Raw genomic sequence first — 25,349 nt, 5'->3', positions numbered from 1 at the left:
ATCAGTCCTCTATCATTAGTGTTGTGTGTAAAAATTTTCTCCCTTTGTTTTGGTTATTGTTTCTTTTGCTGTGCAGAAGCTCTTTAATTTGATGTAGTCCCAGCTCTTTATCTTTGCCTTTGCTATCACTTCTTTGGTTGATGAGTCTTTAAAGATGTTGCTGAGCTGTATGTCATGTAGTGTTTTGCCTATATTTCCTTCTATATATTTTATGGTTTCAGGTCTTATGTCTAGTTCTTTAATCCATTTTGAGCTGGTTTTTGTGCATGGTGTGAGGTTTGCATGTAGCAACCCAGTTTTCCCAGCACCATTTATTGAACAAACTTTCTTTGCTCCAGTGTATATTCTTTGCTTCTTTGTCAAAGATTAGTTGACTGTAAATCTGTGGGTTTATTTCTGGATTTTCTATTTGGCTCCATTGGTCCGTGTGTCTGCTCTTGTTCCAATACCATGCAGTTTTGATTATTATGGCTTTGTAGTATAGTTTGAAGTCTGGGCGTGTGATGTCTCCATTCCCTTCTTACTTTTTCTGGAGAGCTTTGGCTATTTGGGGTTTTTGATGGCTCCAAATGAATTTCATAAATATTTGTTCTATCTTTGAAGAATGTCATTGAAATTTTTACTGCAATAGCATTGAATCTGTAAATTGCTTTTGGTAGAATGGCCATTTTGATAATATTAATTCTTCCAATCCATGAGCAGGGGATGTCTTTCCATTTTTTGTGTCTTCTTCTATTTTTTTTAACAGTGCTTTATAGTTTTCTTTGTATAGGTCCTTTACCTCTTTTGTTAGGTTTATTCCCAAATATTTGATTTTTTTTGTTTCAATAATAAAAGGGATGGTTTTCTTGATTTCTTCTACAAATTTATTGTATATAGAAAGGTTATTGATTTTTGTGTGTTGATTTTGTATCCTGCTACTTTACTAAACTGATTGTTTCGTTTAATTAGTTTTTCTGTGAAGTATATTATCATATCATCTGTGAATAGTGATAGTTTGACTTCTTACTGCCCTATTTGGATGTATGTCTTTCTCTTATCTTATTGCTCTGGCTAGGACTTTCAGTATTATATTGAAAAGCAGTGGTGAGAGTGAACATCCTTTTCTTGCTCCAGATATTAATGGAAATGCTTTCAGCTTTTCACCATTGAGGATGATATTGGCTATGGGCTTGTCATATATGGCCTTTATGATATTGAGATATGTTCTTTGTATCCCAAGAATTTCATGGGCCTTTATCATAAATGGGTGTTGTACTTTGTTGAAAGCTTTCTCAGCATCTATTGATACTATCGTATGGTTTTTATATTTCTTTTTGTTGATGTGTTGGATTATATTGATTGATTTTCAGATGTTGAACCATCCTTGTGTCCCTGGAATAAATCCTACTTGTTCGTGGCTAATTATCTTATGGATATAATGTTGGATTCTGATAGCTAAGATTTTATTTTAAGGATTTTTACATCAGTGTTCATTAGAGAGATTGGCCTGAAGTTTTCTTATTATGTGTTGTCCTTGTTTGGTTTTGTATTAGTGTATAATGTTGGTTTCATAGAACGTGTTTGGTATTATCCCTTCTTTCTCAATTTTATGAAGGCTAGGCACTAATTCATTTCTGAATGTTTGGTAGAATTCATTTGTAAATCCATCTGGTCCTGGGCTTTTGTTTTTGGGGAGGGTTTTGATGACCGTTTCAATTTCACTGCTTGTAATTGGTCTGTTTAGGTGTTCTATTTCTTCTTTATCTAGCTTTGGGTGATTGTAGAGTTGGAGGAATTTGCCCATCTCTTCTAGATTGTTGAGTTTGTTTGCATATAACTGTTCATAGTAGTTTCTGATTATTCTTTTGATTCCTGCTGTGTCTGTTGTGATTTCTCCTTTTTCATTTGTGATCCTATTTATTTGTGCTTTCTCCCATTTTTCCTTTGTGAACCTGGCTAAAGGTTTGTGTATTTTTTTTATTTTTTTGACGAACCAGCTTTTGGTTTCATTGACCTTTTGGATTGTTTTTTTAGTTTTGATTTCATTTATTTCTGCTTTGATTTTTATTATTTCCTATCTTCTACTGGTTTTAGATTTTTTTTTTTGTTGTTGTTCTTTTTCTAGTTCTTTGAGATGTGTGATTAGGTTGTTTCTATGAGTTCTTTCTTGTCTGTTGATGTGAGCCTGTATTCCTATATATTTTCCTCTGATTACTGCTTTTGCTGCATCCCATACATTTAGGAAATTGGTGTCCTTCTTTTTGTTTAACTCAAAGTATTTTTTAATTTCTTCTTTGATCTTCTCATTAGTCCAGTGGTCATCCTGTAGTGTGGGTTTCCATCTCCATGAGGTAGGAGAGTTCCTTGCCTTCTCTTTATGGTTTATTTCTACTTTGAAACCTTCATGGTCAGAGAAGATGGTTGGTATGATTTCAGTCTTGGTGTATCTGTTCATGTTTGTCTTGTGTCCCAGTATGTGATCGATCCTGGAGAATGATCCATGTGAGCTTGAAAAAAATGTATACTCAGATTTTTTTTTGGGTTTAGTGTTGTATATATTTCTGTTAAGCCCATGAGCTCTAGATCTTTATTTAGAGCTTTAGTGTCCTTACTTATTTTTTGTTTTGTTGATCTATCCATTATTGATAGTGGTGTGTTGAAGTCTCCTACTACATATGTGTTTTCTCTGATGTCTGTTTTCAGAGATGATAATAGTTGTCTGATATATTTTGGTGCCCCTTCATTTGGTGAGTATATGTTAATGAGTGTTATTTCTTCTTGAAGTATTGTCCCCTTGATCATGATGTAGTGACTGTCTGGTCTCTTTTTACCTTTTAGAGTTTGAAATCTGTTTTATCTGATGTAAGTATAGCTGTTCCTGCCTTCTTTTTTGGTCCATTTGCTTGTAGGATTGTTTCCCATCCTTTTACTTTCAGTCTGTTTTTATCCTTTGTAGTTAAATGTGTATCCTGGAGAGAGCAAAAGGTTGGGTTTTGTTTCTTAATCCAGCCTGCTACTCTGTGTCTTTTTATTGAAGAGTTTAGTCTGTTTACATTTAGAATTAATATAGTTATGTCAGCATCTGTATTTGCCATTTTGTTGTGTCTTTTCTCTGGTTTTATTTATTTAATTTTAAAATTAAATTGTTTTTGTCTTCCTTTGTTCTTATTCACCCCTCTGTTGGTGGTGGCTTTCAGACTCCTTGTAGTATTTTTTGGAGAGGGGGTTTAGTCAACATGAAATTCCGGAGTTTCTGTTTGTCTGGGAAGGTCCTTATTCGTTCTTCATATGGGAAGGAAAGCTTTGCAGGATAGAGTATTCTTGGTTGGCATTTGTTGTCTTGGATTCTGTTGAATATGTCCCTCCACACTCTCCTTGCCCATTGTGTTTCTTTGGAGAATTCTGATGTCAGCCTGATTGGTTTTCCTTTGTATGTTATCCGTTTCTTCCCTCTTGTCAGCTTCATTATATTTTCCTTGTCTTGGATTCTTGGGAGCTTTACTATTATGTGTCCTGCTGTATTTTTCCTTTCATCATGGAAGTTTGGTGTTCTTCTTGCTTCTTGTGTGTCTATTTTCAGCTCCTTCTTCACGTTTGGGAAATTCTCTTCAATTATTTCCTTGAATATTTTCTCTGTTCCTAGGTCTCTCTCCTCTCCTTCTGGGATTCCTATAACTCTTATACTTCCTTTCCTCATGGAGTCAGATAGTTCCCGAAGTCTTCATTCTTTTTCCTTCTTACTTCTCTTTCCTTTTCTGTTTTGGTTCTTTTTTATTTCTGTGTCTTGGAGAGTGCTTATTTGTTCTTCCATTTCATCTAGTCTGTTTTCACTGTTTTTCCCAGAATTCTTTAGCTCTCCATTAATCCTTTGATCTCCTGCGTTTCTTTCACTTCCCTCTTTAGGTACTCAATTTTATTCTTCTGATCATTGATTATTTTTCCCATGTCATTTTTGACTTCTTTCAGTTTTTTTTTAAAGATTTATTTGATTTATTTTTTACAAGAATTGGGGTACAGGCCAGATGCGCAGCAGGGTGAGAGGATTCACCAGAGACAGAGCCGGGAGCAGAAAAGGCAGACTGACGAAATGCATTGCTGAGGGGAGCAGCGGGCTCGGCAGGAGAGGTCTGACGTGCCATGTGGGACCCTTGCTGGCCAGCCGGGATCGAACCGGGGCTGCAGAGGCTGTGGACAGCTTCGCAGCACAGTGCTCAACTGCCTGCGCCACCAGGAGAGGCCCTCTTTCAATTTTTTATCATGGTGTGTTGGAGGCGGCCACTCTGCGTAGTGAGCAGAAGGGCCTTGACCTGAGTCCCGAAGGCATGTGAAAATACATGCATCTTGGAGGAAAACCTCTGAGTGACAGGACTTGGTGTTGAGAGCCTGGAAAGTGACCTGTGTGGAGTCAGGCTTCTACATCTCCACAGTCTGAGAATAACAAAATGGAGAGACCCTGCACAGTGAGCAGAAGGGCCTTGACCCGAGTCCCTAAGGCATGTGAAAACACATGCGTCTTGGAGGAAAACCTCTGGGTGACAGGACTTGGTGTTGAGAGCCTGGAAGTGACCTGCATACACCTCCACGTTTGAGAATAACAAAAATAATGAGCGAACTTCCCAGGCTCTATCTAGGGGGCAATAAGATTATGTGCGTGAGAACTAACTACCTGGTACCCTACTGTCTGAAGTAAATAGATAATAGTAAGAAACTAGACTAATCACTCATACATGTTATCATTATATGGTATGCTTTGATGTTACACCTGCTGCAATTAAAATAGTATATAATGAGCACTAAGACAATAAAGATTGACTGCATGCTAGACATGACAGTCCCCCATGTCTGATTTCCCTCACTGTCGTGTCCCAGGTCTCGGACTCACTAGAAGTCCACAATGGTGATTTTAAATTCTCTATTGGGAAGCTCAGAAGTTCTTCCAACTCACTGTTATTGCATTCTGGTGGGTGATTTTCTTTTTGTGGTGTGTCTTTTCCTTGAGGACTTGCTTGGTTGCTTGTAGTTTTTCTTCTCCCTGCTGCTTGTTTTCTAATTTGTCCTATGCATTGGAACACTGTGTCGCTGGTACTGGCCGGCATCTTTTTGGCGTGCTCTTTCTGGGATGTCGGAAACTGGTGGTCAATTGGGTCAAATACTGTTATGCCAGAGTCCAGTAGGGCAGTGGTACTGTGAATATGTTAGTGGCAGCTGTCACAGAATATCTCCTTCTGTATTTGTTTAATTCCCTAGGAGGGTCTTGTGGTCCCACAGACTGCCCTGGCTGTGGCTGGATCGCCCACTGGGCTCCAAATTACTGGATCCGCTCTGGGCTCTAACTGGCAGCCAGATTGTGCGTGACTTGTGAGGGCTTTTCAGTTCACCTATGTCTGTGGGGGCAGCTTTTTCCCAGCTTCATGCAGTGTAGGTGGATTCTGGACGCAAAGATACCTGGTCTAAAATGGCGAGTCAGGAGAGTACTTACCTGTGCCCACAGTCTCTCTCTCTCTCTTTTTAAAGATTTATTTTATTTATTTATGCTTACAAGAACTGGAGTGTAAGCCAGAGGTGCAGGGGGTGAGAGGATTCACCAGACAGAGTGGGGATCAGAACAGGCAGATCTACTGAAATCCACTGCTGAGGGGACCTGCAGGTGAGACAGGCGAGGTCTGCTGCGCCATGTGGGTTAGCTCCTGGCTGGGGATTGAACTTGGTGCTTTACTGGCTGATGATAGCTTGATAGTGCTGAGACTTAATCCTTTGTGCCACTAGTGAAGCCCTGGTATGCCCATTCTTATAGTACCTTTCCTTATGGAGTAGGATAATTACAGGAGTGTTCGTTTATTTTTGTTTTTATTATTTTTTCCTTCAATTGTTGCTTTCTTTTTCTACCTGACTCATTTGCTCATCCCTATCTCAAGTTCATGGATTCATTCTTACCTTTGGTCTGTTATAATACCATAGCTTTCTTCTGAACTTTTCATCTCCTTTACTGCTCTTGTTATGTCCTGAATCTGCATTGTTTTCTTTTTTAAAGATTCAGTTTTGATTATCTGTTCTTTGACTTTATTTTTCAGTGTATTGATTTATTTTTCTAAATTTCCTTTCTTTTCTTTGAGGTTTTTTATTAGGGTAATTTTGAATTCTGTTTTTAATAGAAAGAACAGATCTTCCATGTTTTTGTGATTAGGTTCTGGAGCCTTGTTCTCTTTCTGCATTGTGGTATTCCCCAGAGGATTTTTGTTACAGTTTGTTGTGTTTTTCTGTCTTCATTTTTTTTTTTTTTTTTTTTTTTTTTTTGCTTTGGGTTCTTACTGCTTTGGGTGAGGTTTCCTTTGGGCATGTAATCACCCTGTATGCAGGACCAAGAGTGGCTTTGTCAGGGCTGTACTCTTCACCACTCTTAGTTTTCAAGGCTAGTCACCCAAGACTAATCATTAGGTTTCTTTTTATGTCTCTCTCCTTAGGTTACTTTTGCCTGCCTTCTTGTTACCTATTCATGTGGTCTTTCCTCTTAATCAAATTTGGGCCTCCCCTGGTGGCACAGACATTTGAGCGCTGTGCTGTGAAGCTGCCCTCAGCCTCTGCAGGGCCAGTTTAATTCCAGGCAGCCGGTGAGGGTCCCACATAGAGTGGCAGATCTCTCCTGTCGCGCCCACTGCTCCTCTAAGCAGTGTATTTCATCAGTCTGCCTGTTCTGTTCCCCACTCTGTGGTGAATCCTCTCACCTTCCCGCTCATCTGGCCTGTATCCTGGTTCTTGTATAAATAAATAAATAAATCTTTAAAAAAAAATCTACTTTTATAGCTATTTTTTATTGACTGTAATACTCAAGTATTTGACCAGAGCCTTTATGTTTATTTAATTCTACTTTGTAGTTCTGTTTTTCTTGTGGTTTTTCTGGACTACTACAAAGTGATGATTGATTGTGTTCACTGAAATTCATTTGGGGATTTTTTGAAATTCAATTAATTAAAAGTTTGACGTGTTTTCATTTTTCCCTTCAGCTTGCCATGGTTTGTGATGTATTTGTGGAAAACTATGTACCTGGTAAACTGTCTGCAATGGGCCTGGGATATGAAGATATAGACATGATTGCTCCTCACATCATTTATTGTTCCATCACAGGTATTTCAACTCCACATCTACCTCAGTGAATTGGTTTTCAATTTCTGTGTTTATTGTCTCTATATTAATCCTTTGAACAGTGCTGGTTTTCTTGAAGTTATTCTACTCTGTCTTCCCTCCAGTCATTTCACGCTGCTGAAAATTAACCATTAAAGAAAATTAGCTTACATAGACATTTTAAAATGTATTTATCAACTGTTTTTACCTCCTTTGTGAAATGTCTGCTTATAGTTTTAACCAATACTTCTATTCATATTTTACAAACATTTACAAAGTACTGTTATTAACATACATGTTTTTTTAGGTGACTTATTAATCAGCTTTTAGATTATAGAGGAATTCAGCATATCCCTTCAATGTTTTCAAAAGTGCCTTAAGCCGAGTAAAAGGTGCTACAAAGTCATCCCTATTATTCAGCCCTTGCTGGTGAATGTGTGTGTGTGTGTGTGTGTGTGTGTTTAGACCAAAGGAAAAAAGTCATTGTATTTATTTTACATATTTTATAAGCTTCCAACTATTAAAAATATAGTAGCTCTTAAAAAGAGTTATATTGCTATTTTTTGTCATCATATCTTTAGTTTTTGTTTATTTTTCCACCAGATATTTACTGCAGGCCTATAATCTGCAGGGTAGTATTCTAAGGCTCAGTGATGCAACAGTGAATGATACTTATTTATTCTCTCAAGGAGATTTAAATTCTAGGGGAAGGGGATAGGAAGTAAATGAATAGGCACTTTTTTGGGGGTTGTCATTGAATGTGATAGTGATGAAGTCAAAAGAGAGAAGTAAAATGCATTGGGATGGGCTAGAACTAGTTTATACTGTGCGACTAGAGAAGCTTTTTTTGGTAAGGTGCCATTTGAGTAGAGGCTTGAATGAATAAAGGAGGAGTGAATCACATACATTTTGACAAAGGGTTTCAGGCAGGGGCAACAGCAGGTGTTAAGGCTGGGTATGTTTGAAGACGTACAAGTACAACTGAGGCAAACTGAATGAGGGGAACTCTAAGAGGAGGAAAATCAGGGAGATATTGTTTAGTAAAACCTTATGAAGGAGCTGTGAGCTATTCTTAAGGAATTTAACTTTTACTTTGAGTAAGATTATAAGTGAAAGGAGAGTTTTGAACAGAAGGATGATATGACCTCATATTTTTCAAAAAGATTACTCCAGCTCTTTTGTTGATAATAGAATGTAGAATACATTGGTACAAGTAGAAGAATAACAATGAAGCTGTTAAAATATTCCAGGCTAGAGATGAGGTGGCTTGAATTAGTGCACTAGTGATAGAGGAAGTTGAAGAATGACTGTTTTCAAGTTAAGGTAGATAAGAATTACAAATAGGTTACAGATAGGTTAGAGAAAAAGTGAAGTCTGGTCTGAGAAATTAAAAGAATGTAATTGTTATGTACTGAGTTGAAGAAGAATGTGGATAGAATTTTTTTTTAAAGATTTATTTATTTATTTATTTATACAAGCACTGGGTACAGTCAGAGCGCGGGAGGGTGAGAGAATTCACCAGAGCCAGAGCGGGGAGCAGAGCAGGCAGAAGGACTGAAGTACACTGCTGAGGGGAGCAGCGGGCGGCAGGAGAGGTCTGCGCGCCATGCGGGACCCTCCTCTGGTGGCCGGGGAGCAGCCGGGGATCGAACCAGCATTGCAGAGGCTGTGGGCAGCCTCACAACCCAGCGCTCAACCGCTGCGCCATGGGGGAGGCCCAAAGGATAGAATTTTTTGATAGGGAAAATGTCAAGAGTTAGATTTTGGACATGTCTAACCTGAGATATCTATTAGATACCCAAGCAATGTAGTATAAGAGACTGCATCTAAGAATTACAAGTTTAGGAGAGAAGTAAAATTTGATGCTTATGAGCAAATGGATGACATATGAAGCCTGATAGAGATTATTTTAAAAGAGAGTAAAGATAGAAAAAGGAGCATCTGATGTGCTAAGACCGATGCCCTCCAGTCACTAGTTGTTTGGAAAATGAGCCAGACACAGAGAAGGAAATTATTAAGGAATTGTCATTGAGGTAGCAGGAGAACTTCCTGGAAGCCAAGGGGAAAAAACATTTATTTACAGGGACAGTTCAGTTTAAAAATATAGACTTTAATGATAAAGTCATAAAACATGCAATATATATGTACCCGAATTACTTGTCTTTCCTAATTCACCATGCTTCTTCTCACATTGATGTTTTTATTGCTTGAAACACTATTCTTCTACCATAACCTGTTATTCTCTGTCCTTTAAATTACACCTCAGATGCTATTGTTTCTGTGTAGTCTCTCTTGATCCCTGCAAATCGAGTTGGATGTTCTCTATCACACTTTGTATTTCCTCTTTTCTTGCTTGTCTCCTCCATTTTCCCACAAGCTTTTGTTTTATTCCCAGTTTGATACATCATATAAAGCAAATAGTAGGGACTCAACTCGAGTCTGTTGAATCAATGAATTTGACTAAAGAGTTTTTAATAGCTGCCAAGTTAACTTGTAACCTCACATTTCCCAAAGCTACACATTTGTAACAAACTATGGTTAAATCCAAGAGTTCTTCTGGTTTTTGGCTTGTGATTTGACAGTCTCTATATTTTCTTCTAGTCCTCAGATCTTGTATTGACATTTTAGTTCAAAGGACCTTGGTGTAGACTTTATAATTTAGTTGTTCTCAGCTAGAGAGACGATATCATATACTTTTCCATGATTGGGATAGGGGAATACGGAAGTGATAGGGAGAGGTATGTGTAGTCTTGAAACACACCTCTCATAATTCTAAAATTCTCTTCATCCACACCTCCAGACAATCATTAGAAAAACATCCATAAGTTCATTCTTTTATTTCCTGATAAGGAAACATCTGGGGTAACTAACGGACCTAAGGTCACTTAGCTATTTAATGGCAGACAGGTTTAAAATTCAGTCTTCTTGACTAAACATTAGGTTCTTCTGTGCTTTTCATATTTAGACATATGTCTTTGGTAAGTAATAACATGGATGTTGTGATTATAAAGCACTGAACAGCTGTACTGGAAAATACAGTTTTGCTATTCTTTTTCATTTTTGTTAATCATATTGGCAGTGGTGGAAGGCATGAATAAGCTTACTCCTTGGGGAGTTTAAATTTCAGCAGATTCTTTTGGAATCAGAGGTCATTTATGAGTCATGAGTTTGTATGTACATACAACAAGGATCATCTCTTTTTATGAAGTTTGATTTTCTTGGTAATCAATTTTTATTTATTTTTTAATTAGCTGATAAGATCTGTCTAAAGTTGCACATGCTATAATTGGATCCAAGATTTCCCTGATATTACCCCTAGTATCACTGTCTTGTCATGCTGTCCAAATTCAAATAGTCTGTTCTTAGATATTGGCATGATTGCTGATGAGAGTAATATTAGATAGTTGGGGGGATTTACTTTATTTATTATTTATATATATATTTAAAAAGATTTATTTATTTATACAAGAACTGGGGTACAGTCAGTGGTACAGGAGGGTGAGAAGATTCACCAGAGACAGAGTGGGGAGCAGCACAGGCAGATCTATTGAAATACACTGCTGAGGGGAGCAGTGGGCTAGGCAGGAGAGGTCTGCCACGGCATGTGGGAATCTCCCTGCTTGGCTGGGAATCGAACCCGCGCTGCAGAGTTTGTGGCCGGCTTCACAGTGTGGCGCTCAATCTGCTGCTACACCGGGGAGGCCCTGGGGGATTTACTTTAATCCACTCTGGCACTTGTGTGGTTGAGATTGCCTCAGTTTGTGAAATCTAGTCCATGTGACAAAAATGCTAGATAAGTGAAGAAGGACCTGATTACTCTTATTAACATGGTTCTTTTATCATTTCATGGGAAACTGAGTATGAACATTAGGGGGCAGTGTTTAAAAAGCTATAATTCATTAGAAATTATTTTTTGAGACAACTGTAGTGTTTCTGGTGTATCAACCGGGTAGAAAATGAGCAGAGAGAATATGTAAAAGGATGTATTTATATTTTTTAAGTAATCCATTTTTAAAGTGACCATTGTCTATCTCACTGTACTTTTAGAAGTATGATATTTTCCTAAACAATTTAAAATTGCACCTTCTTTCCTTTTTCTCTTCTGAACTTGTTATTAATTATAAAAATTTAGCAGTAAAAATCCTCTCTACCTAAGTTAAAAATATTTCTTTTTTCTTCTTGTTAATTTCATTATGCTTTCTTCCTGAATAAACACATTTTTTTTTTAAATTAACTAGCCTAATTTTGTGGCAGGAAAATTGGGAGTGCCCTTTAATAAAATTTTATTAATTTTTTTTAGAAAAGTCCCTTTTTTGTATTGTATGAGCCCCCAATGGAATTTTCTTAATCTCTGTTTTTGTAAGGAACAGATTGAAAGATTCTGTAATGCCTCATGATGGACCTCAGGACTCAATTCAGGGAGAATATTAGAGAGTTAGATCAACCCTTTAGTTTTAAATAGAAAAAGCCTGAAAATCCTACTTTATAAAATGATGGAATAGCATATGTGAAAACATAGATAAGAGAATTTTAAGGAAGGACATGTGGGCAGGTTTATCCTGTTAGATATAAATACTTATTATATAACTGTAATAGTAGACAAGGTAGTATTAGCACAAGGACAAAGAAATAGATCAACAGATAGAACAGAATAGTCTTAGAAACATACTGGCATATGTATGGAAACATGTTTTCTTTTCTTTTTTTCTTTTGGCTTTACCACACACTATTAAAGGATAGATTATGAGGTAATCAATGGTAGAACAATTGGCTATCCCTATGGAGAAAGATAAAATTGAATTTAGAGTTTATCTTATACATTAAATTATTCTAGGTGTACTTATCACTTAACTATAAAACATAAAACTTTAAAACTATCAGAAAAAATATAAGAACATGTCTTTATGAACTTAGGGCTTAGGGAAGATATTGTAGACAACATATGGAAACTAGAAACAAAAGGAAATGATGGATAAACATAACTACTTACTAGCATTAAAATTTTGGTCTATCAAAAGCCACTATTGTAAAGCAAGAAGACAAATCACAGTCTTGGAAGGACTGACAAAGGATTGGTGATGAGACTAGATTAAAAAAATACTTCAAATCAAACTGAAAAAAGAGGAACAATTTAGCAGAATAATAGACAAGCTCCAGAAAAGGGCAGTAAAAAGTTACATATCTTTTAGACAAATGCAAAGTAAAACAAAACTAATCCATTTTGAATCTAGGAGTTGGACAGGCACTTAAAAGTTTGACAATACTCAATGGACTGAACTCACCAATGAAAAGACAGACATGTTTGATTAGTAAACAGAATCTAAAACTCTGCTGCCTCTAAGAAATGTACCTAACTTTCAAACACAAGCATTGGTTATTGGAAAAGTCATGAGATATTTTTTCTTTGAAAAACATAAAACTTGCATCATGATTTTTTTTGACAACTCAATAGATAAAGGTAAAGGGTAGAAGATGATTAATAAGCAAATGGCACCCAAAGAAATGCAGGAACAGCCATAGTTACAGCAGATAAGACTTCCAGTTCCAAAAGGGGATAGGTGCTATATAATGATTAAGGGGACAGTACATCAGGAAGGCATAGCACTCATCAATATATACTTACCAAATGAAGGTGCACCAAAATAATTAGTTACTTTTAAATCTGAAAACAAACATTGGAGAAAATATGTATGTAGTTGAAGACTTCAACATCCCACTCTTACCAATGAACAGATCAATGAGAGGGAAAATAAAGAGGCACAGTTGCCCTACACAAAGATCTAGACAACATGGACTTAACAGATATTTATAGGGCACGGCACCCCCCAAAACTGAATGTACATTCTTCTCAAGTACACTTGTATCATTCTCCAGACAGTCCACATACTGGGTCACAAGACAAATATTAACAAATACATCAAGAGTGAAATCATACAAAGTATCTTCGTGACTATAAAGGTTTCAAGCTAGAAATCAGGTACAAAAAAAGTCAAGGAAATCTTCCAATATGTGAATACTGAAAAATGTACTATCAAAAGACCACTGGATTAATGAGGAAATCAAAGAAGAAATAAGAAAATACCTTGAGACAAATGACAGTAAGGACAAAACCTTTCAAATATTTGGGTTATAACAAAAGCAGTACTAAGAGGAAAGGATATAGCAATACAAGCCCCCAAAGAAACAATGTAATCTCTCATCTCAAGGGACTAGAAAAAGACAAAAAGAGCCAAAAGCAAACAGAAGAAAGGAAATAAGAAAAATTGAAGCAGAGTCAAATGAAATAGAAATCAAAGAAACAGTCCAAAAGATCAATGAAACCAAAGCCTGATTCTTTGAAAAAATAAACAAATAGATAATCCCTTACCTAGGTTCATAAAGAAGAAGGGGAAAACTCAAACAGGATCAGCCTCATTCTTTGAAAAAATAAATAAAAATAAACAAAAGAAAAAAGGGGAAAACTCAAATAAATAGGATCATTAATGAAAGAGGAGAAATTGTAACAAACAGCAGAAATCCAGAGGATATTCAAAGGTTACTATGAACATTTATATGCAAACAATTTTAACACTCTAGATGAGACAGAAAAATTCTTAGAATTATGTGATCACCCACAGTTGAATAAAGAAGAAATAGAAAAACTTGAGCAAACCAATTACAAGTAAGGAAATTGAAACAGCAAGCAAAACTCTTTCATTAAAACAAGATCATGACCAGATGGTTTTATAAGCGAGTTCTACCAAACTTTCAAAAACGAGTTAATACCTTTGCTGCTCAAACTCTTTCAAAACTTTGAGAAAGAAGGGATACTTCCAAATACATTCTATGAGGCCAATATCAAATACTAATACTGAAACCAAACAAAGACAACACTAAAAGAGAAAACTACAGGACAATCTCCCTAATGACCATGGATGCTAAAATTCTCAATAAAATCTCAGCATGCCAAATTGAACAATGCATAAAAAGCATGATACCCTATGACCAAGTGGAATTTATTCCAGGGACACAAAGGGTACAACATCTGAGGACCCGTCAACATAATTCACCACATCAACAAAAAGAAAGGTAAAAAACATATGATCATATCAATAGATGCTGAAAAAGCATTTGATAAAATTCAACATCCACTTCTGAGACACTTGGGAAAAAAAAAAAAAACAACTGAAAGCCTTTCCTCTAAGATCCAGTACTCACCACTACTATTCAACATAGTACTGGAATTCCTAGCTACAGTGATTAGGAGAGAGAAAGACACAAAAATAATCCAAATGGGAAAGAAGGAGTAAAGCTATTATTTGCAGATGATAATATATATAGAAAACCCTAAAAAAAATCTACAGAAAATTAATAAAAAAGAATAAGCCAGGTCATTAAAGTAGCAGGATACAAATCAGTATGCAAAAATCAGTTACTTCTTATATGCAAACAATTAGCCTGAAGTGAAGAAATTAAGAAAACCATCCCATTTACAATTGTATCAAAAAATTGTATACTTGGAAATCAACAAAGGAGGTGAAGGACCTATACAAGGATAATTATGAAACATTGTTAAAGGAATAGAAGACACAAAGAAATGGAAAGGTATTCCCTGCTTATGGAATGGAAGAATTAACATTATCAAAATGGCCATCCTACCCAAAGAAATTTACAAATTCAACACAATTCCAACAAAAATATCAATGTTGTTCTTCAAAGAAATGGAACAGATATTGCTGAAACTTATATGGAATCACAAATGATCCTGATTAGCCAAAGCTGTCCTGACTAAAAAGAGGAATAATGAGGCTATTACACTTCTGGATTTCAAACTGTATTACAAAGACATTACAATAAAAACAGAATGGTATTGGAGCAAAAAGGTGTTTCTGAAGGTTATGTTGAAAAAAGCAGGAAAAGCCTCTCACACAAAGGAAGTTTTCAACAAACAACAAGGAAACAAGGAAAACAAAGAGAGTAGAGATAGCAGGGACTACATAAAACTATAAAGCTTCTGTACAGCAAAAGAGACAGTAACCAAAATAAGGGGATACCCCACTGAATGGGAGAAAGTATTTGCACACCATACATCTGATAAAGGGCTGGTATTAAAGATCTCTAATTCAGTCATACAACCCATTCAAAAGTTGGCAGAAGAGCTAAATATACACTTCTCCAAAGATGAAATGATAATGGCAACAGATGTATGAAAAAATGTTCATTATTTCTTGTTATCAGGGAAATGCACCGCACACAAGTGCAAATGGCCCGTATTACAAATACCAGAAAAAAGTGCTGGTGAAGATATGGAGAAAAAGGATTACTCTTACATTGGTGGTGGGAATGTAGATTGGTCCAGCCACTGTGGGAAATCTGTGTTGAAGTTCTTCAAAACACTAGAAATGGATCTGCTACCTGATCCAGTTATTTAATTCCTAGGAATCTACCCAAAGAACACAAAAACACAAATCCAAAAAGACCACAACCTTATTGCAGTACTATTTACAATAGACAAGATATGGAAACAACCTAAATGCTCCCAAACAGATGAATGAGTCAAGAAGATGCACAATGGAATACTACTCAGTGATCAAAAAAAAAAATAAATTCATGCCATTTGTGGCAAAGTGGATGCAACTGGATTCTGAGTTGTTTTAATTTCTCTTTTATTTCTGATTCTATTTCTTAGAACTTTCTCCCTGACTCTAGCTAGTGTTTTGTTATTTTGTTATTTTTTCTAAGGAAACCAGCTTTTGATTTCACTGATCTTTTGGACTGTTTTTGATTTCTATTTCATTTATTTCTGCTCTAAATTTTACTATTTCCTTCATTGTACTGGGTTTTTGTTTTGCTCTTCTTTTTCTAGATTTTTAAGGTAAGAGGTAGGGTATTCATTTGAGAGCTTTCTTTTTTCTTCATGTGGGCCTGTATGGCTACATAGATCCTTGCTGGTGATGCTTTTGCTGTGTCCCATAAATTTTGGAAAGGATGTTTTCATTTTCATTTTCTTCCAGGTAATTTTTAATTTTTTCTTTGATTTCCTTGTTAACCTAATGTGTTGTATGAGAGGCTTTTCCTGCTTTCTTTTTGTGACTTATTTCTAGTTTGATACCATTATGATCAGAGAAAATTCTTGATATGATTGCAATCGTCATGAATTTGTTGTCCCTTGTTTTGTCATCCAACAATTGATCGACCCAGGATACTGTTCCAAGGGCACTTTGAAAGAATCTGTACTCAGCTACTTTGGGACACAATTGCCTATAAATGTTTGTTGAGTCCATTTCTCATTGAACAATATGGTTTAGCAATATAGTTTCCTTGTTGATTTTCTGTCTGGTTAATCAATGGTGTAAGTGGTGTAAGTGGTGAAGTTTCCTATTGCTGTTGTGTTGCTTCCAAAGTCTGATTTTTGAGTTAATAAGAGTTGCCTTATATGTTTTGAAGGTCCTTCATTTAGTATATATTGATGGATGTTATGTCATCCTAATGTATTGATCCCTTAATCCCTAATGTATTGTGTCCAACTCTCTCTCTTGTTACCATTTTTTAGGTGGAAATCCATTTTATCTGTTGGAAATATATCTGTCCCTACTTTTTTTGGCAGAGAAAACAATTGTAGAATTGTTTTCCAGCCTTTTACATTGAGCCCATGTTTACTGTTGGAGCTCAAATGGGCCTTTAGGAGAAAGCTGGGTTTTGTTCTAATCCATCTGGCAGTCTGTGCGTTTTGATTGATTAGCTCAATTTATTTGCATATATGGTGATTATTGATATATGGTTGTTATTTTAGATGGATGGGGAAAGGTGTGCAGGTAGTATAGAGTTCCTGTATACTCTTCACACAACATTCTTTAATGTGTTCAATACTATGAAATTAACATTGATGCAATCCTCTTAAAATCACATATTTTATTCATATTAGATAAAGATACATTATAGGATATTGCATCATGTTTACTTGTTGTGCTTCTTTAGATTTCTCCAATCTGTAGCAGTTTTTCAGTCTCTTGTTTTATGACCTTGATGATTTAAAGATTGCTTATCAGATATTTTATAAAATGTTCCTCACTTTGGGTTTGTCTTATGGTTTTGTTATGATTAAACTGGTGGAATGGGCTTTTGGGAAAAATATTACAGACGTGAAGAGCCCTTATTGCATGTCAGGAGGCACATGATGTCAACATGACATCACTAATGATGTTAACTTATCTCTTGGTTAGGGTGATGTATGTCATCTTTCTCCATGATAAATTCACTACTTTTCTGTTTTTGTACTACTTGGGAACCTAGTCACTCAATCCAGTTTACTCTTCAGTAATGGGGAATTAAGCTACATTTCCTAGATTGGAATTGTCTACATATATTTGTAATTTTGAAAGAAATATTTATCCCCTCATCTCTATGTCTCCATTTGTTTATTCTGTTATTTATATTTTATCAGTATGACTCATGCGTATTTATTTTATTCTTGTAACCCAGTACTATTGTTATTTATTATGCTACTAAAATTTCTTAAGCTTTGGTCATCGGTTGCTCTTTTATGTTAGATTATTTTCTCCTCCTCCTCCTTGCTTTTCTTCCTCCTTTTTTTTTTTTTTAGCATTTCTTTACTTTTCACTCTAAGACATGCTCATCTTGTATTTTCCTTGCCTCAGCCCTACAACTATGTGCTTTTATATAGACATTATCTCATTGAGTATCCAGGATAGCCTTGTGAAGGTAGATAGATATTATCTACAGTTTCCAAATTTTTGAAACTTAAGTCATATAGTAATTGGCATAGTCAAAATAGGAACTCAGCTCTTTGAACCAAAGCTTTAGTGATACAGTTTAAACACATTCCCATAACCCATTCCCCTCCTTCAGTGTCTTCTGTCACTGGAAATACAGCAATGAACAAAACAGAAAAAATTCCTTGTCCTTATGGAATCTATGTTGTAGTGGACTAATGATAATAATTGTTGAACACATTAAATGTTAGATATGGCTCATCACTTTACATGTATTAATTGATATAATCTTTACAACAGCCTTCTGAGGTAACTTCTGTCATCATTAACAGTTTCTGAGCAAGAAAATTGAAGTACAAAGAATTATCACCTGTCCAGGTTGCTCTCATAGTAAGCAGTGGATCTAGACTTTGAAACAGGTTGTCTCACTAGTTCTGCCTTTATTATATACTACATATGCTGTACTGTATGTCCTCTTGTGAGGAAACGATACTTCAGGAGGTGAGTTGCATGTGTACACTACATGTTTAAGCCATGTGCATGCATAGTATACATATACTACATGCCTGTATGTACAATACATGTACACTACGTGTGGACATGGCTAAGACAGGTAGTGTGCAAACCAATGCCATTTCAATTGTCTTCTGCAGAAATTCCTAAACTTTAGATGTTTGAAGGAAACATGTAGGTTTCCCCTATTTTTATATTTCCTTGGTTATTTTTGTCATAATTGGGAAACATAAATTGTGATGTATAAACTTACTGTTATTTACTGGAAGCCCACTGGAAATTTTAAAATGGGGTTGCTATCGGTATTTATATGTCATAGTATGGGGTGGGAGAAGGGATTTGGGGTTATGGTAGTATTTTTTTGTGAGCAGTATTGTGGTTCTACACTGAGATTTTGTTAGAGTAGAACAACTTGATAGAAAGGAGGGAATATGTATATCTATGAGATAATTCAGAGGTGAAATGGATAGTTTTGATGTGGGGAATAAGGTAAAAGACTGAAAAAGGTCCCAGAAGTGTCTAGCATGGGTGGAATTGTAGGGTCTATCAGAATTAGTCTTTTAATTTTTTTCTGGGCCATATTATGCTTTGATATTTTTAATAAAAATGATGCATAATGATATCAAAACCTGATGATTAATCAAAGAGTTTCATATATCATTTATTTCTTATCTAATAGAAATAGGATTTGCTTTAGATGCCTAGGGTTTGGTACTTTTTTGCTATAAATGGCTCTGTATTTTGGAACTGATGTCTCTCCACTGTTAAGTAGAGGTAGATGACTGTAGTACACAGTCCAGACATTTTGGGAAATATCTGGCAATGGTTACCTTTTATAGGGCAGAGATTCTGATCAAAAATGAAATTTGGTTACAGCTTGCATCTACAGAAAGTCTGCTCCACTTTCTTTACTTGTTTTGGGAAGCAGAGGTGTTTTATAAAGGATCCTCATTTTGTCTTGGTGCAGATATACAAATAGCTTACAAGAAAGCATGAGGGGACATTATATTACTGGCTAAACTTGATTAAGAAGTGTGTTGTAATTTATTTGTACCTTCATCATGTGAGGAGGAAAAAAAGGAGTATGGGACAGTCATGATGTTCAGACCAATGTAAACATGTTCGTGGTTGTGCAGTCTGTTTTGTCCACTTGGATGTTGATATTCTCTCTCAATCTTAGATTGAATGGAAATTGTTTATAGAATTTGTATCTGAATTTAGCAGATGTTTGCTGCACCTATGTTTCCAGTTAGTTGCTTTAACTGTCATCCTATGGTTAAGCTTGGGCCATAAATATCATTTGAAGTCTGCCTCCCTCCCCTTTCAGCTACCACACCATGATTTAATTTTATTTCCCTTTTTTCTTACACAGTGCATTTCCTTATGTATCAAAACTACCTAGCTTTTGATTCACATTTTCCAACACTAATCTAATATCTCCTTTGTTGTGTGCTAGGAAAATTTTAGTCTAAATATCTGTAGAAATAGAAAAGTGAACGAGGCTTATGGATGACTCATATTCTGGTTTTGGGAAGCTATCAGTATTTTTTTTTACATGAATTCTATGGATACTAGAATTAATGTCTAAGACAGGGTACCCTTGGAAAACCTTGCATTTGTGGGCAGAGACATTTGGCCACTTGTCATGTAGTAATCCATCTGGAAATGATGGGTTTGAGAAAAGGTCACTTGTGTACCCTGAGTTGGTTTTGCATGGTTAGGGCGTTCAATTCCAAGAAAGTAATGTGCACAATTTAAAAGAAAGGGATGAAAGCAAGTGATGCTCTGTAAAATATTTTGTTTTGTTGGGAATTACTACTTTGGAATGGTAACTTATTAAAGAATTTATTAAAGAATAGAGGGAGTCTGACTTCTAGTGTTCCAAATGAGAAAAAAGATTGTTGTAATTGGATGAAATCATGATTATTCATCCCAGTTATAAACCTCAGTTTACTTTGTTATTTTGAGAAGTTGTGACCTAGTCTTGTCTGTGAAGATTTTCCACAGATGAACTTCTCTCCACTGGGTTTCTTGGTAGTGAAAGTGGTGGCTCTTTCATTTGAGTGTTTAAAACAGACAAAATAAAACAAAAATATAAAATCCTTATCAGCAAAGGACTGAAACAACTTAATGTAGATATTAAAATAGACTTTGTTAAAAATCCCTTTGACCTAATTTTTTTTTTGCCTTAGGTATCTATTTGTTAAATAGGACCTTGTAAAATAAGAAAGTATTCCCTAATCTATGACATGTTTTCCTTAGAATAGGAACATGTGGAAAAGATTTCCCTTTCTAGTTATTAAAAGGAGGTCTCTATGATACTGGTTCAGAATAGGACACATTTAAATTTATCTCTCAAGAATTTGCTTCCTAATCCTCTCTACCAATGATGATTTAGTGGAAATTCTCAACCTAAGATGGTGTTATCTTTCCTTTAAAGTTGTTTTTCCAGTTTTGATTTTTATCAGATCTCTTCAAAGGTATTTTAATGAAATATTGAGAGAAAACATACTGATAGGCTATCTGCTGCCATATTAACCTAGATATTAGAAGAATCACTTTTGATACATTCCCTCATGTTTCATCTGGCACTAATGATATTCCCAATGTTTTCCAGATACTTATTTGCATCTGGTGACGAGTTTTTTGTTAATCAAAAACATAAAGTTGGCTTTGGAACTTGACTATATTAGGAGAAGTCTTGGTATTGCTTCATGACTATGTAATGTCTGTTACCAAGTACTTTTAGGCTATTAGGCCATCAGGCCCAGTGATAGTCCCTGTGTGAGAATGGAGAAACATTTAAATTGTATTTGGAGATGACAAAAATCTCAAAGTCTCTATGATTTCATTATACTCATTTAACATAGGGCTGTCTTAGGAACTTTATGCAATAGCTTCTCATAAAAAGTGGGAGGTTTTCTACTCCCAGCACAATTCCACAAATAAATAGAAGTACCCATTTTCTGTGACATAATGCCAGCCTCACTTTAGTTTCTTTTTCTAGCACGGCAAATTCTAAATTATGTTAGGTTAGCCACAAAAAAATTTTGAACCCTTGGACTGACTCCCTTAACACAAAATGTTTTGAATCACCTTCCTTTATCATTGTTTGGATTATTGAAAGAAAATGTAAATTTATGTTAATATTACTTTAGCTCAAATAATGATGAAGTTTTTGGAAAAAAGCTACATTTTTTTTGTATCAAAGACACACTAACTGGATAACTTTTGTTTTAGTGTTTAGTATCAATGATTTTTTTTTCTTTCAAATTTTATTAATTTGAAAATCTTTTACATAACTATGTAATTTGGGGAATACATCTTCATGGGTGTATGTGCTTCACTCTCCCTCCACCAGACTACTAGTGTACATGCTCTCTCACCTTCCCTTCCCCCCTTCTCCTTACCCTATATCCCCTCTTGTAACCTGTATCTTTTAAAATATTTTTTAAAACATCCTTTTTTATTTTTTCTAAATATAGGATTTTCCATAGTTTTCCCACCAGAAAAGAACGAACAATCCTCTACCACTGCCCACTACACTTTTCTCCTCCACTGTTCTTTATTCTCCCTCTCTCCATCCCTTCCTGAATGTCTCAAATCTATAGTCTACCTTCAAGGGTCAGTCTTACTGTTTGTCTTTGTGTGATCCTATGTTTAGTTTCTCTAGATTCCACATCTAATGAAACCATCTGTTATTTATCTTTCTCCTGCTGACTCACTTCCTTTAGAATAATCGCTTTCAGCACCATCCATGTTGCTACAAATGGCATGAGTTTATATTTTTTGATTGCTGAGTAGTATTCCATTGTGTATCTATACACCACATCATCTTGAGCCACTCATCTTTTCTGGGGAATTTGGGTTGTTTCCATATCTTGGCTGTTGTAAATAGTGCTGCTATAAAAATAGGAGTGCAGGTTTCCTTTTGAGTTAGTATTTTTGTGCTCTTTTTATAGATATCTAGATATCTCGGAATGGAATTGTTGGGTCATCTGATAAATTCATTTTTAGTCTGTTGAGGAATCTCCACACGTCTTTCCATAGGAACTGGACCAGTTTACGTTCCTATCAACAGTGTAATAGGGTTCCTTTTTCTTTGCACCCTTGCCAGCACTTGTTTTGTAGATTTTTTTTTTTGATCTAGGCCATTCTCACAGGTATGAGTGGTATCTCATTGTGGTTCTGATTTACATTCCCCTCATGATAAGTGATGATGAGTATTTTTTCATATTTGTTGGCCACCTGCCTGTCTTTGGAGAAGTGTCTGTTATGCTCTTCTGCCCATTTTTTAATTGGTTTGTTTTTCTTTTTATTCAGTTTTATAAGCATTTCATAGCTCTTAGGTATCAATCCCTTGTCAGATAGTATGTAAAAATATTTTTTTCCATTTAATAGGGTGTTTCTTTGTTTTGGTCACTGTCTCTTTCACTGTGAAAAAGCCTTTTAGTTTGGTATAGTCACAGTTGTTTATTTTATCCTTTATTTTCCTTACTGCTGGAGATGAGCCCACAAATGTGTTTCTGAGGTTTATGCCATGGAGTGTTTTGCTTAGGTTTTCTTATATTTCTGCTATATATGTCTATGTATTTTATGGTTTTCATGCCTTTCATCCATGTCTGTTATCCATTTTGAGTTGATTTTTTGTGGGGTGTGAGATAATGGTCTCATCTAATTCTTTTGTGTATGGCAGTCCAATTTTTCCAGCACCATTTTTTTCTTAAAGATTTATTTATTTATGATACAAGAGCTGGGGTGTAATCCAGAGGTGCTGGAGGGTGAGAGGATTCACCAGAGAGAGTGGGGAGCAGAACAGGTAGATCTAATGAAATACACTGCTGAGGGGAGCAGTGGGTGAGGCATGCTCCATGTGAGTTGCTCTCTGGCTGGCCAGGAAGTGAATTTGTGCTGCAGTGGCAGGTGGTAGCTTGATATTGCTGTCTTTAACCCCTGGAACACCAGGGAGGCCCCTCCAGCACCATTTATTGAAGAGACTTTCCTTGTTCCAATGTTTATACTTTGCTCCTTTGTCCATCCTTATGTTTCTTTCCTTTTTATTGATGCAGTGTCTTACATTGATTGATTTTAGGATATTGAACCATCCTTACGTTCCTTGTTCATAAATGTGTGATTTTACTTTTGGGCTTTCAATTAGATTTCATTGGTCTTTGTGCATGTTTTTGTTCCAGTACCATGGTATTTTAATTGTTTTGGTTTTGTAGTGTAGTTTGAAATCAGGAGTGTGATGCCTCTATTTCCCCCTCCCCCAACACCCTCATTTTTTTTCATCATGAGAGCTTTGGCTATTTGGTTTTTTTCTACTTCTTTTAAGAAAGCCATTGCAATTTTTATTGGGATAGAATTGAATCTATAAATTGCTGTTGATAGGATGGTCATTTTCAAAAGTTGATTCTTATAATCCATGAGCAGGGTATATCTTTCCATTTCTTTGTGTCTTCTATTTCTTTTAACAGTATTTTAGTTTTCCTTGTAAAGGTCCTTTACCTCCTTTGTTAAGTTTATTCCCAGGTATTTAATTGTTTTTTTGTGAGATTGTAAATGGGATAGATCTCTTAATTTCTTCTTCTAGTTCATTATTTGTATATCGGAAGGCAACTGATCTTTGTGTATTGATTTTGTATCCTGCCACTGTGCTGAACTGGTTTATTATTTCAGTTAGCTTTTCTGTGGAATGTTTGGGATTCTCTATGTATATTGTCTTATCATCTGCAAATGATGATAGCTTTACTTCTTCTTTCCCAATTTGGATTACTTTTATGTCTTTCCTTTGCCTAATTATTCTCACTAAGATGTCTGATACTATATTGAATTGTAGTAGTGAGAGTGGACCTCCTTGTCTTATAACAGATATTCGTGAATAGGATTTTAGTTTTTCCCCACTGAGAGTGATACTAGATGTGGGTTTGTCATATGTGGCTTTTATATGGCTTTAAAATCTCATATATGCTGAATCTTATCAGATGCCTTCTCAGCATCTACTGCTATAATCATGTGGGTTTTTTCTTTTCTTTTTATTGATGCAATGTATTACATTGATTGATTTTAGGATATTGAACCATCCTTATGTTCCTGGTATAAATCCCACTTGGTTTGCCAAGATTTTATTGAGGATTTTTGCTTCTGTTGTCACTAGGAAGTTTGGTCTGTTGTTTTCTTTGTGTTGTCTTAGTTTGGAAAGGTTATGTCCATATTATCCTTTGCCCTGAGGTATTTTTTTAGTTTATTCTGTGATTTCCTCATTAACCCATTGATCCAATGTTTAGTCTCCATGTATTTAAGTATTTCCTTGTTTTCTTTTCATAGTTGACTTGTAGTTTAGGACCTTTAGTTCAGAGAAGATACTTGGTATATGTATGGATGTTCCTGCCTTCCTTTAGGTGCTATTTGCTTGCAGGATTGTTTCCATTCCTTTCCTTTACTCTCAGTCTATATTTCTCCTTGGTACATAGGTGTGTTTCCAACAGTAGGTTGGATTCTGTTTCCTAACCCAGCTATACACTCTGTCTTTTAATTAGTAAATTCAGATGATTCATGTTACTAGTGATTATTGAGATGTAAATGTCTATCACTATCATTTGGTTCCCAGCTTTGTGGCTCTGTTTATTTCTTTACTTAGTTCTTTGCATTCATTTCTTTATTTAGTTCTTTGCATTCATTCTACCTTCTGGTGTAGATCCTAAATCTTCTTTTAATATTTCTTGGAGGGGGAGTTTGGTGGATGCAAACTCTCTAAGATCTACTTTGTCTGACAAGTTCCTTATCTTTATAATGTATAGGATGGAGAGCCTTGCAAGGTAGAATACACTTGGCTGTCATTTTCTTTTTTTTCTGGAGTATTTTGAATGTCATTCAATTTTCTTCTTGACCTTAGTGTTTCTTTGTAGAGTGCTAATGTTACTCTAATCTGTGTTCCTTTATGGGTTGTCTGTTTCTTTCCCTTTATCAGCTTCATTATTTTTTTCCTTTGTCTTGGACTCTTAGAGGTTTTACTATTATGTG

At 35.7% G+C, this 25,349-nt stretch overlaps 1 protein-coding gene across 1 annotated transcript in view; it reads left to right on the top strand.

The window, feature by feature from the left end:
• Positions 1 to 25,349, top strand: part of SUGCT (succinyl-CoA:glutarate-CoA transferase) — a gene marked incomplete at both ends in the record, with an annotated part of 823,481 nt that overhangs the window by 43,439 nt on the left and 754,693 nt on the right. The window contains one exon of the mRNA XM_084229769.1: positions 6,984 to 7,104. Coding sequence (XP_084085895.1) covers positions 6,984 to 7,104 — 121 coding nt within the window. The remainder of the gene's footprint in view (positions 1 to 6,983; positions 7,105 to 25,349) is intronic.

The sequence above is a fragment of the Talpa europaea genome (genome assembly GCF_964194135.1).
Source record: "Talpa europaea genome assembly, chromosome: 3".
NCBI classification, from domain to species: Eukaryota; Metazoa; Chordata; class Mammalia; order Eulipotyphla; family Talpidae; genus Talpa; species Talpa europaea.
The sequence above is the reverse complement of the archived record's forward strand: the minus strand, read 5'-3'. Positions and strand labels throughout refer to the sequence as shown.